Genomic DNA, 14,259 nt, shown 5'->3' on the forward strand with positions numbered 1-14,259 from the left:
GTCACCATCAATAAAGAGGAAAATAAAGCAGTAATTAGGAGCTATTTTGCCCAGGTGTATGCCAATAAATGACAATCTAAGTGAAATGGATGAATATTTACAAAAATATAATTTGGCCAGATTAACAGAAGAGGAAATAGGATACTTAACCCCATTTCAGGGGGGAAAAATTGAACAAGCCATCAATGAATTCCCTAAGAAAAAATCTCCAGTCCCAATGGATTTACAAGTGAATTCTACCAAACATTTAAAGAACAATTCATTCCACTATTATGTAAAATATTTGGGAAAATAAGCAAAGAAAGAGTTCTACCAGATTCCTTTTAGGATACAAATATGGTGCTGATACCTAAACCAGGAAGAACCAGAACAAAGAAAAAAAATTGTAAACCAATTTCCCTAATAAATATTGATGCAAAAACTAGCAAGAAGATTATAGGATCATATACTATGACCAGGTGGGATTTATACTTAGGAATTCAGGGCTGCTTCAGTATTAGGAAAACTATCATCATAATTGACCATATCAAAACCCAAACCAACAGAAATCATATGATTATCTCAATAGATGGAGAAAAAACTTTTGACTAAGTACAGCACCCAATTCCTATTAAAAACACTAGAGGGGCAGCTAGGTGGTGCAGTAGATGGAGCACCAGCCATGGAGTCAGGAGTACCTGAGTTCAAATCTGGTCTCAGACACTTAACACTTACTAGCTGTGTGACCCTGGGCAAGTCACTTAACCCCAATTGCCTCACTAAAAAAAAATTTAAAAAAACCAAAAACACTAGAGAGCGGGCAGCTAGGTGGCACAGTGGATAGAGCACTGGCCTTGGATTCAGGAGGACCTGAGTTCAAATCCGGCCTCAGACACTTAACAATTACTAGCTGTGTGACCCTGGGCAAGTCACTTAACCCCAATTGCCTATCTCCCCCCAAAAAACAAAATAAAACAAAAAAAACCACTAGAGAGCATAGGAATAAATGGAGCTTAATTTAAATTGTTAAGTCATATCTATCTAAAACCATCAGTAAGCGTTATCTGTAATGGACATAAGCTAAAAGCCTTCCCAGTAAGATCAGGAGTGAAACCAGGATGCCCACCACTATTATTCACTATGTACTAGAAATGATGGATTTAGCAATAAGAAAAGAAAAGGAAATTGAAGGAATTAGAATGGGCAGTGAGGAAGCAAACCAATCACTCTTTGAAGATGATACTTAGATACTTAGAAAATCCCAGAGAATCAACTAAAAAACTACTTGAAATAATTAACAACTTTAGCAAACTTTCAGGATATAAAGTAAACCCACGTAAATTATCAACATTTCTATGTACTATCAACAAAGCCCAGGAGTAAGAGATAGAGAAATTCCATTTAAAATAAATGTAGGGGGGCAGCTAGGTGGTGCAGTGAATAAAGCACTGGCCCTGGATTCAGGAGGACCTGAGTTCAAATCCAGGCTCAGACACTTGACACTTACTAGCTGTGTGACTTTGTGCAAGTCACTTAACCCTCATTGCCCTGCAAAAAAAAATAAATAAATAAAATAAATGTAGGGGGGCAGCTAGGTGGCGCAGTAGATGGAGCACCAGCCATGGAGTCAGGAGTACCTGAGTTCAAATCCAGCCTCAGACACTTGAAACTAGCTGTGTGACCCTGGCCAAGTCACTTAACCCCAATTGCCTCACTAAAAAAAAATTAAAAAAAAACAAAAACACTAGAGAGCGGGCAGCTAGGTGGCACAGTGGTAGAGCACTGGCCTTGGATTCAGGAGGAGCTGAGTTCAAATCTGGCCTCAGACACTTGACACTTACTAGCTGTGTGACCCTGGGCAAGTCACTTTACCCCAATTGCCTCACTTAAAATAAATGTAGAGGGGGCAGCTAGGTGGCACAGTGGATAGAGCACCAGCCCTGAATTCAGGAAGAGACCTGAGTTTAAAATTTGGCCTCAGACACTTGACACTTACTAGCTGTGTGACTCTGGGCAAGTCACTTAACCCTCATTGCCCCGCAAAAAAAACCCCACAAAAACAAAATAAATTTTAAAATAACATAAAAATAAATGTAGACTAATATAAAATACTGGAGTCTTTCTGCTGAGACAAACCCAGGAATTATCTGAACACAATTACAAGACACTTTTTACACAAAGCCAAATCTAAACAGTTAGAAAAATATCAATTGAGTAAGGCAAGCCAATATAAGGAAAAGGACAATTCTACTTAAATTACTTTACTTATTTAGTGCCATGCCAATCAAACTACCAAAAAAAAAGTATAAACCTAAAAGAAATCATAACAAAATTCATCTGAAAGAACAAAAGTTCAAGACTATCAAGAAAATTAATAAAAAGAAAAAAAGAAAAAGAAAAGCAAGGTGACCTAGCTGTACCAGATCTCAAACTGTATTGTAAAGTGAGAATCATCAAAACTATATGGTACTGGCTAAAATAATAGTGGTAGATCAGTGGGCTAGATTAGGTACACAAGACACAGTACTAAATAGCCATGACAAACTAGTGTTTGATAAATCCAAATACCATGGCTTCTAGAATAAGAACTCACTATTTGACAAAAACTACTGAGAAAACTAGAAAACAGTATGGTAGAAATTAGGTGTAGACCAACATCTTATACCATATACCAAGACAAGGTCAAAATGAGTACATGATTTAGATATAAAAGGTGATAGTATAAGCAACCTAGGAGAACAAGGAAGTTTAATGGTCAGATAGATGGAAAAGTAAAGAATTTATGACCAAACAAGAGAAAGCATTATGACATGTAAAATAAATAATTTTGATTTTTTTATGTTAAAAAGTTTTTGCACAAACAAAACTAATGCAACCAAGATTAGAAGGAAAGCTGAAATCTGGGAAACAATTTTTATAGCAAGTGTCTCTGATAAAGGCCTCATTTCTCAAATATATAAAAAATTGAGTCAAATAAGAATACAAGTCATTCTCCAATTGAGAAATGGACAAAGGATTTTAACAGGCAGTTTTCAGATGAAAAAATCAAGCTCTCTCTAGTCAAATGAAAAAATGCTCTAAATTACTATTGATTAGAGAAATGCAAATTAGAACAACTCCAAGGTACCATCTCACATCTATCAGATTGGCTAATATGGCAGAAAAGGGAAATGATATGTTTTAGGAGAGGATGTAGGAAAATTGGAACACTAATGCAGTGTTGGCAGAGTTATGAACTGATCCAACTGCTCTGGAGAACAATCTGGAACTATGTCCAAAGGGCAATCAAACCATGCATGCCCGTTGATCCAGCAATACCACTACTAAGTCTCTTTCCCACAGAGATCATAAAAAAAGGGGAGAGGACCCACATGTACAAAAATATTTATAGCAGCCCCTTTTGTGGTGGTAAAGAATTGGAAATTGAGGGAATGTCCACCCCTATAGAAAGAACTGATAAAAAGAACACTTGTGGATTGTACATACATAATCTGATTGTGAACTTGTGGAGGGTGGAGGAAAGGGAGGGAGGGAGGGAGAAAAATTTGGAACTCTAAATCTTATGAAAATGAATGTTAAAAACTACCCTTACATGTAAATGGAAAATAAAATAAATAAATGAAAAAAAAAAGAAAGGATTAGCCTTGGGTCAAAGAAGAAACTGACAAAAATGCTTTGTTAAGTAATTCATGTGCCAGTTTGAACTATTTGAGCCAATAATTATGCATCTTATTCTGGCTTTCTGCTTTCTAGTTTTGCAAAAAAGCTAGTGTTTGTCAGTTCTCTTGATATACATATTTGTCATTCATTATATTTTGGTGCAAAAACTTTACTTTGCATTTGTTCCAAGTTATATTATTTTCATCTTATTTATTCTCCTTATATTTTTCAATGTGTGTTGCCCAGACCAGGTTTATTCCTAAGGGAACATAACCATGTAGGAAAGAGGTCGGGCCTATTTTCTCACATCCTTTGGCAATACTTACTTAAGGATTAGGATTTGTGTGTATCTAGGTCTCCCCAAGAAGGAAGAACTAAAAAAGTACTTTGTAGAATGTAAATCATTTATGGGATAAATACTTATTTATTTCCTATATATGAAAGAATATTAAATACAAGCTCACACTTTGATAGAAAGAAATGTGAACAAATGGCAATACTAACTACTGTTATACTGTGTCTAGAGGTTAATACTTGAAACTGTCTAACATGAAGCAGTTTGCTGGACTGCTGATTAGGTATTTTACATTGCACCTCAGCCCTGTATTATGTCCCTCAAAGTCCTGTGCTCTGGTCAAATGGGCCAGTCTTGGGCTCATTCTCTTGTTGATGGTCATCTTCTCCAAAGGTGCTAGAGTAGTTGCTGGAGACTTCTCTCCTTACTGCCAATCATCTCCAATTAAAAGGATCCAAGTCTACTGGACTACTCTGTTTCATAAAGTCATCTCCAAGCTTGGACATATCTACCTGAAGATCTGTGTAAAGTCAGCTGCTTAGGAGAGAGACACAAAGTAGAAAAGATAGCTAGAGACCTAAGCAAAGTTTTCTAGTTGAATCCTACTATTCTAGTTACCCCATGGGAGAATTTTGTCCTCAGCCCTTTTTGTTCTCCCCCCTCCTCTCTTTTCTTCATTCCTCAATCTTGTCTCATAATCTAGTCCTAGAATCATTTCTTCACTCATGTCACTACTGCAAGACTTTGAACATTCCCCTGCCCCCACTTTACTCAACAAGCCTGCATTAATTCATTCCCCTTAGCCTACCAGGTCAGTCTCACACTTGGTCCTCCGTAGCTTTATCTCTTCCTATTCTCCTTACCATTTCCTCTAATTGAACTGAGCTCCACAGCATTCTTTGTACATAACTTTCCTACCTTCTTTCCTTTGTTCATATTATTTGCTGCATCAGGAACATCTTCTTCTTACATCTCACCTGTGAAATCTTAACTGTCCATCAGGTCCCAGATCCCATGCCTCTTGTCCAAGACAAGTTTCCTTACCTACTGCACTCCTGCCCTATTCCACCCACATCCAGAATGTTTTTTCTTCCCATTCTCTAGTCTGCCTAGCCACTGAAAAGAAAGGAAATTTATGAGAAATAGTCACATAATCCGAACCAGTTTCTGACATCAGCTGAATAGCTACTTCTACAGTTAGAAGGCTGAAGAAACATAGGGAGCTTAGTTCTCCAGACTCTTGGGAATGGAACTGCTTGGGTTTGGTTGTTTTTTTTTTAAGTTTGACCTACCTGGGGGTGCAGCAGATCTTCCTAATCTAAACAAGTTTGTTCTGTTGTCATTCCAAGAGCTTTCTTTGCTTGGCTTTCAGAGAAGGTTCATGACCATTTTTCCTTCCAGGTGTATGTTCTGAAGCTGAACAAGATAAAACTCTTGCCCTTTCATGCTGATGTGGAGATTGGCCAAGTCATAGAGATCCCTATTGCCATGTACCATATCAACAAGGAGACTGGGGGTGTAATGGCATTCACAGATTGTTCTCTCTTATCTCTGGATGTAAACATGGATAAGCAAGGGGTTTTTACTCTTCTCAAAGAAGGTAAGGAAACAAGATTTCTTATTTGTGACTTTACTGTAACCAGGTCAGAAAGAAGAAATTATAATGATATTTCTCAATGTTCTTTAATAAGTAGGGAAACAGAGATTAATTGACTTATCTTGGGCTTCATATTGAGCCACTGAACCCAGAACCCAGCTTTTCCAGTTCCCCTTCTAATTCCCTTTTCCCTTAAGCCATATGAATTCAACTTGTTAACTTGTTAAATATTTTGTTTATTTTATCCCTTTCTACACTGACCAGTGTCAAAAATATGACACATTAGATAGACAGTGCTGAGCCTGCAAGTTAGTGTCTACGATGAGTTATTTTTAATGTATATATATAAGCATATACATATATATACATATACATATACATACATACATATATATGTATGTATATATATATATATGTATATGCTTTTCTGCTTCATTCAGATGATGCCTTTTAATCTACAGGTACCCAAAAGTCAGGACCAGTGTTCTGTTCTAGTACTCACATAGCAGCCAAGTCTTTGGGCCACACCCTAGTGACAGTGAGTGTGATTGTACATGAAGAATACTTTGATAGCAGTGCCACATTTGCTGCTTATGAACCACTTAAGGTGAGATGTTTCACTAAGAAAGGGGCCAGCAGTTATTCCCATGGGACTAAAAAAGAGGCATTACTTTGATTTGTGGATTCTCTGCTTTCAGATCGGTCATTTCTTTGTCCTATAAGTTTCTATTAGATTCTCCTTGAATAGCATCTTCTTGGAGTCACAGTTATCTTATCAAACATAAGTCAGGGAGTTGCCTAGGAGTACCTTTGGGATATACCAGCAATAATTAGCATATGTTCTTCGGAATTTCTGAAAAACAAAATCTTCCTACATGGGGTTGGGAAGTTATTTCTCTTCTGCCTCATATTCACACACCTTCTGGGAAATGGGAATTAGATCTCTTTTTTTGGTCAGCACTACTATTCCACTTTGATGGAGCACTGTTGAGAAAGGAGATTGCAGAGTCTAGCTTGCTTGCTCTATATTTTATTCTAGTCATAAGCTAAAATTGATATGTTTGTAAGTTATTGCTTGCTAGGCACTGCCAAATCCTGACTCCATGGGAGTTAGAGAAAGGAAGCAATTACACAGAAGTTGACATTAGTGTGATGGTGAAAGAAATGTTAAACTATTAATTTTTAAAAAGCAGTTTACATTGTTATTAAAATATGAATGGTAAATAGGCTTCATTGCTCCTCTTGTTGCTAGTCCAGGATGTGCATCAAACAGGATCTATGTACATGTATGTGATACCCACAGACTCCTTTGATACGTGAACAGTGCACATTAAACTCTCTGCCTAATGTGAATATTTATTTACTTAGATGTTCCAATCTGGGCCTGTTCTCACTGTTGCAACATTTCTAGGTTTATTAGATAGTTTTCTATATCCCCTTCTATATGTATCTTATTGTAGATGATAATCTTCTGGGAGAATGGAGTCGTGTCTGTTTCCTTTGCATGTATGATGTCAGCACATTATTATGCAAACTGAAATAAGGACGCTATTAGATGGTTATGATGATCCATATGGAGCAAGAAAGAAACACAGAAGCCTGAGCTTTCGCTGTGATTATTTCAGCCTTCTTTGTTTTGGGACCTGCCCAGTATGTGTATATACAGTCACTTAATATGGTTGATGCTCTTAGAGAGGAAGGCAGATACACTTAATGGTCAATATTTTCACCATGTTTCCTTTCCTTGCCCTGCGCCTTTCTTTTATGTGCCTTTTTAATAAAGTAGGCAACATACATTCTCACTTCATGCTTCCAAGCGGGCAGGGGATATTTTTTGTTTGTTTTGCAGGGACAGCATGGTACAGTAGGAAAAACACTGGATGAGTCAGAAGATCTGAATTCTTTCCCAGCTCTGCCCTAGACACTTGGCACTTGGGCAAATCATTTACCCTTTTTTAGTTTCCTTATTTAATTAAAAAAAGGGGGGATAGATAATAATCATAATTCCCCTGTCTATTACACAAACTTGCTGTGAGATTTACATGAGCAAACATGTGGAAAAACATATTTCTCTAGTTGGAATCACTGTATAAATGTGAGATATTGTTATTACTATGTTTTTAGTGGGGGGAAGGGTTTTTTGACGCTTTTAGCTAAGTGTTCTTTGAAAAGTGATAACATGCCAAGTAACATCCTGTAGGTTTTTGTTGAGCACTTACTGTGTTCTTAGAGCACTGTGTTATGTAGAGTTACAAAGGAAATATAAAATATAGTTCTTGCCTTTGAGTTCACAAATCAAGTGGGGAAGGTAAAATTATTTGCATTTTATGTGTTTATGTAACATAAAATAATTAAGTGCCAAAATTAATGATAGAGCTAATAAGTGTTATAGAGTTCAAAGGAAGGAAAAATGGTTCTGGGTTATATTAAAGGGGATGCCTTCATGAAGAAGATGAAACTTGGGGTAGGCCTTGAATGATGGGTAAGACTTGGATAGGCTAGAAAGATGAAAACACGAATTTCAGGTAAGGAGCCTAGTCTATGTATAAGGATCTTTAAAGAAAATGTTTTGAGTCCAATATCACTTCCTATCTCTTTTGGATGCTTCATTTTTAACCTTATGTAAAAAATGATGAAATTTTTTTCTGAACTTTCTGAAAAGTTTTTTTCACTTCCTTCTTGTCCCACTTTTCTGGCCCAAACAGAAAAGGCCCATTGGTTGATACAATAAAAACATATAAGCAAATATATAACCTCTATCAGATTGCTTGCTCTCTTGGGGAGGGGGAAGGAGGGAGAAAAATTTGGAACTAGAAGTCTTATAAAAACAAATGTTGAAAACTATCTCTACATATAACTGGAAAATAATAAAATACTTTTATGATTAAAAAACCCAAAAGGCTAAGAAATTTGGAAAAAACAACAACATGTAAGTTAATAAGAGACTTATGCTGAAAATCAGCATAGAGTAGAGGAAAACCTTTGGTTAAAATGGGACAGAGCAGGTATATTGGCTTTCTTCTTGATAGTTGTCCCAAGATGGGAAGAGCAGAAGTTATTTCTCACTCCTCTTGGCCTGGGGACCATGGCGGGCACCACCTTTTCCAGCCAGTCATGTTAACTTCCTTCTATGTCTTCAGGCTGTGAATCCTGTGGAGGTGGCACTAGTGACATGGAAGTCTGTGAAGGAAATGGTGTTTGAAGGGGGGCCTGGGCCGTGGATTTTGGAGCCTTCACGATTCTTTTTGGAGTTGAGTGTGGAAAATGAACTGAAGATCGGTGTATCACAAGTCCGGCTACCAGCAAAGAGAAAACAGAACCAATATATCTACCGGATACTGTGCCGGGAATTAGGAGAACAAGTAGGAAAATGGTCTTTTCTTTACAACACTTTTTTTTTGGTGGGACAATGAGGGTTAAGTGACTTGCCCAAGGTCACACAGGCACTGAGTGTCAAGTGTCTGAGGCTGGATTTGAGCTCAAGTCCTCCTGAATTCAGGGCCAGTGCTTTATCTCCTGAGCCACCCAGCTGCCCCTTTTATAGCACTTAAAGAAAAAGTGACATAATACTTTATACTCTAAGTCTTCTTTTCCAAATTTTCATAGAGAACCTTTCTTCCTGTCCAACCAATGGGTGGAAGGAGAATTATTGCTTTACTGATGTAGAGCTTTTAAAATTGAATGCTCTTTAATGCACCTGAAGGTTTCATCTTGTCAACCAGGATTCCAATAATTCCCCAAATAGAAATAAAGGTCTTTTTATAGTGAACAGATTCATCTTACATGATAATTTTCATTGTCATGGGATTTTAGAGTTAGAAGAACCTTAGAGATGGTGTAGTTCAGAGTTATCAGACACACAGCCTGCAGGCCACATGTTCCCATAACAACCCTGAGTGTGGCTGAACCAGATAAAAATATAATTGGGAAATATTTAGTAAAATAAAACTACAATAAAACATTGACAATGTTAACGTGGTTTTGTAAGTCAACATGCAGCCCACAGGGATCATTATGTACAGTTTTGTGGCCCTGTTCTTGTTTGAGTTTTATACCACTGATCTAGTCCAGTCTTGTAGGTGGCATGCTATACCTTCTACTTCTACAAGAGTTTTCTTTTTAATTTAAAGAAGCATTTATTGTGTATTTGCAATGTGCAAAGGACTATACTAGGTGCTGCTTACTTTCTAGTACCAGCACTTTAAGATGACAGAAAAATAAGGAAAATGTTATTTAACAGCATTCTGGAATTTAGATTGCTTTGCAGATAGTATTCCTTTTCTATAAGCTTTAACTCATGAAGGTTAAGTGACTTGCTCAGGGTCACACAGCTAATAAGTGTCAAGTATCTGAGGCCAGATTTAAGCTCAGGTCCTCCTGAATCCAGGGCTGGTGCTTTATCCACCTCGCCACCTAACTGCCCCCTAAACTTTAACTTTTTATATGAAAACTTTTTAATGAAGGTGCCTTTCCTTTAATAAAGACACTCTTATCTCATTGCCTCACTCCACCCCCAAAAAAAGAATGGGCAGTTCTGAAGAACAGCGCTTAGTTTACATTTTTGAAGTCCCCTCAAAGGCTTTAGGTTAACTATGATAATAATGCTGTCCTTTATATATAAAGATGATATTAGTCTCCATTATCAATGAGAACATATGCTTTGAGTTACTTTTTTTTTTTTTAGTGAGGCAATTGGGGTTAAGTGACTTGCCCAGGGTCACACAGCTAGTAAGTGTTAAGTGTCTGAGGCTGGATTTGAACTCAGGTCCTCCTGAATCCAAGGCCAGTGCTCTATCCACTGTGCCACCTAGCTGCCCCCTTGAGTTACTTTTTATAGTAGTAGTGATGAATTTTCATTGACCATCCACCTTCTCCTACCATATGTGTAGTGATAAATATTGGCAACAGAGCTGCCCACAATTAAGGATTCAGTCTGTGATTCCAAAACAGAACATAGTTAACCACTGCACATCACACCTAAGACTTTGGCTTCATTAACATCATGCTCTAACCAACTGACCTAATATGCTTAAGTCTGTAATATCTTTAATTAACTTGACTATATGTGTAATTATGTATGGTTCAATTATCCAACGTGAAACCCTTTAGCTTTTCCTTTGCTCACTTCACATTCTATCGTTTGTTCATACCTGCACCAAGGGAATATGAAATACAAATTAATTTTATTCTTTGCAAGTAGCTGTGATAAAAGTTTTAGTAGAAGGTAGATTAAAATATTTGGCAAATATATATATGTCCATATACATAGACATATATATTTAATTCTCTATCAGTTAGTACTGTCCATGCCTCCCCTTAGTGCAGACAGTTGAGAGCTATAACATTTCCAAGGAATTTATCTATATATAATGTCTAAATGGTAATTACTTCCTCTGATAAAACTGATATTTGAGGGGCGGCTAGGCGGCGCAGTGGATAGAGCACCGGCCCTGGAGTCAGGAGTACCTGAGTTCAAATCCGGCCTCAGACACATAACACTTACTAGCTGTGTGACCCTGGGCAAGCCACTTAACCCTAATTGCCTCACTAAAAAACAAAAAACAAAACAAAACAAAAAAACCCTGATATTTGAGTTAGCTATACTGTCTTCTATCTGGTGCATATCTGGCGTGAAATCTGCCCCATTACTAACAGTTTCTTTGTATTATCTTCAAAGGTGCTAACATTCCGCATTGGAAATCATCCAGGTGTCCTGAACCCCAGCCCTGCTGTGGAGAGGGTGCAAGTACGTTTCATTTGTGCCCACCCTGCCAGCATGTCTGTAACTCCAGTATACACAGTGCCCACAGGTGCCCAGCCATGCCCACTGCCACAGCACAACAAACAACTGGTGAGTCCAGACTATGTTTAAGACTCAGTATGTGGGTTAACATGCCTGAGATGTAGCTTTCACTTTATTTGAACAATGAAAACTATGTCATGACTGAAATTAAGGCAAACCGAGGCACAAAGTTCTGAGCATGTTCAGTTTATTTGTAAGGCTAACAGTTACCAATAAAAGGGATTTTTAGCTCCTCAGCAAGCCAAAAAACCCTGAATGAGGGAAGACAGATAATTTTTTTTTTTTTTTGTGGGGCAATAGGGGTGAAGTGACTTGCCCAGGGTCACACAGCTAGTAAGTGTCAAGTGTCTGAGGCTGGATTTGAACTCAGGTACTCCTGAATCCAGGGCCGGTGCTTTATCCACTGTGCCACCTAGCCGCCCCTAAGACAGATCATTTTTACCATCAAAAGGACCATCCAAAAACTGGAAGACAGCGTCACATATGGGGGAAAAAATCCGATTGGTGACAAAACCTGCAGCATCATAGATGAAAGAAACAATATGATTGGTTACAAAGTCAGAAGCATCATATATGTGGGGGACAATATGATTGGCTGGAAATTTGGAATGCAAGGCTAGCAACAGCTCCCCTTTACATCTTGTTGCTGTGGAAAGCTCATTGTTGATATCTGCCTGTATGGCTAGTTAATATCACAATAACAGACCAGACTTTCTTGAAGAACAGCCAGTGTTACAGATAACAGAGCAGACTCCTGACATCCACCTTCCTCCTTCAAGGATAGCAGATTTCCTTATCACAAGAATAGAGCAGTGATTAGCAGGAAAACTGAGCTTCTAAACTCAGAGATGAAAGTCAAACTTGGGAACTTTTGTCATTCTCGTTTTTTTAAAATTTTTGATTTTTTTTGTGGGGCAATGGGGGTTACATGACTTGCCCAAGGTCACACAGCTAGTAAGTGTCAAGTGTCTGAGGCTGGATTTGAACTCATGTCCTCCTGAATCCAGGGCTGGTGCTTTATCCACTGTGCCACCTAGCTGTCTGCCCCTCCTCCCCCCGCCACCAAACTTAGGAATTGTAAACTTAACCCAAAGACCTAGGCAGTATACAAAACGTCAGCAGTAATACTGAACCAACTACAAAAATGGAGACAATTTCAATTTGATTTTCTCAACTAGGAGTTTTATATACTGTTCATTATATTATCTAGGAATTCTAGAATTTGCTATACTAAGTGACATGTCTGTCCACTATCATTGCACTGTCATCCACTTTTTGATTATTCAAGTGGGGCTAGAATCTGATGGCACCTCCCCTAAATTTAGTTGATATAGTCATAGAGAGTAGTCATACCTGATGAGAGTTTAATGTGTGACAGTGAACAGAGGTGTGAACATCATTCTGATTGAGTCATGCAGGGAATACATTAGAATTGTCTGAACAAATTAGCAGAACTCCTGAGAGATCTAAATAGCTATTCAATAGATGAATTTGAACATATGGAGAGTGGAAAAGATTGTAAGACAGAAGCTGAGATCCCCCCACAACCCCTGCAAGAAGGAAGAAGAGATTTCTTGGGGCAGCTAGATGGCGCAGTGGTTAAAGCTCTGGCCCTGGATTCAGGAGTACCTGAGTTCAAATCCAGCCTCAGACACTTAACACTTACTAGCTGTGTGACCCTGGGCAAGTCACTTAACCCCCATTGCCCCGCCAAAAAAAAAAAGAAGAAGAGATTTCTCTTTTCTTCCCACCTCCTGTCATTCATAGCATGTAGAAGCAAAGCAGAAGAGTTCTGTAGTTCAGAAAAATTCACACTATAGGGCCTTTGCCCCAAAGAGATTTTTTAAAAAAGGAAACAGCTATATATACAAAATGTATTTTGTAATGAAAAGGAACTGGAAACTAAGGGGTGCCTGTTTACTGGGGAATAGCTTAACAAATTATGGTATAATTTTTGCTGTAAGAAATGATGAAAGGGATAGTTCCAGAAAAACATGGGGAGACTTATGAATTGATGTAGTGTGAAGAGAAGAGAAATAGGAGAGCAATTTATACAATAACAACAACATTGTAAAAGCAACTTTGAAAGACTTAAGATCTCTGATCAACACAATGCCCAAACATGATTCCAGAGGATCAGTGATAAGGTTTGCTATCTACACTCTGACAGGTAAGGTGATGGACTCCATGTTACTCTAAATGAAACAGACATTTCTGGACTTGGACAGTGTGGGAATTTGTTTTGTTTGACTACACATGTTTATTACAAAGATTTTCTTTTTCTTTTCCTTTTCAAAGGGAGGGTACAGCTGATGGGAGGATGAGAAAATAAATGCTCATTAATTGAAAAAAATAACTTAAAAAGAGATAATTCAAGGTACAGTTGAGGAACCAAAAAGGGCACACTTCAGACAGGCACAGCTACAAAGAGGCCATTACCTGAGAGAGGAAGCAACTTTTAGGAATGAGCCTGCTGGCAATAGAAGAGCAAGCTAGTTGTAGAAAAGAACAGACCCAGAGAACCTAGCTGATGAATCTGCCTGGCAGAGACCCTAGGAGCTATGTAGAGTTGTGAACTGCCTGTGTAGCTCATGTATCTCACACATGTGTATCCTACATGTTATCTCACTACGATTGTACTTTTATCATTGTACTTCAAGTTTGAGCCCACTCTTCCCACGTATGTTGTATGTGTTTATGGAAGAATACATCCCAGTTTTATGGGGAGATTGTTTCAAAACTACTATTTTTTACTATGCCATCTTAATAAATGCCTTTGCTAAAATTGTCTACTGGCAGATTGTTATTAAGAAGCACACGTGGTGGTGGGGGGGCAGGCGGGGGCGGGCAGCTAGGTGATGAAGTGGATAAAGCACCGGCCCTGGATTCAGGAGGACCTGAGTTCAAATCCAGCCTCAGACACTT

At 38.2% G+C, this 14,259-nt stretch overlaps 1 protein-coding gene across 1 annotated transcript in view; it reads left to right on the plus strand.

The window, feature by feature from the left end:
• Positions 1-14,259, plus strand: part of NUP210L (nucleoporin 210 like) — a 138,394-nt gene that overhangs the window by 46,159 nt on the left and 77,976 nt on the right. Inside the window, exons 13-16 of the mRNA XM_044005441.1 lie at positions 5,336-5,534; positions 5,993-6,138; positions 8,672-8,893; positions 11,209-11,382. Coding sequence (XP_043861376.1) covers positions 5,336-5,534; positions 5,993-6,138; positions 8,672-8,893; positions 11,209-11,382 — 741 coding nt within the window. The remainder of the gene's footprint in view (positions 1-5,335; positions 5,535-5,992; positions 6,139-8,671; positions 8,894-11,208; positions 11,383-14,259) is intronic.

The sequence above is a fragment of the Dromiciops gliroides genome, chromosome 4 (assembly GCF_019393635.1).
Source record: "Dromiciops gliroides isolate mDroGli1 chromosome 4, mDroGli1.pri, whole genome shotgun sequence".
NCBI classification, from domain to species: domain Eukaryota; kingdom Metazoa; phylum Chordata; class Mammalia; order Microbiotheria; family Microbiotheriidae; genus Dromiciops; species Dromiciops gliroides.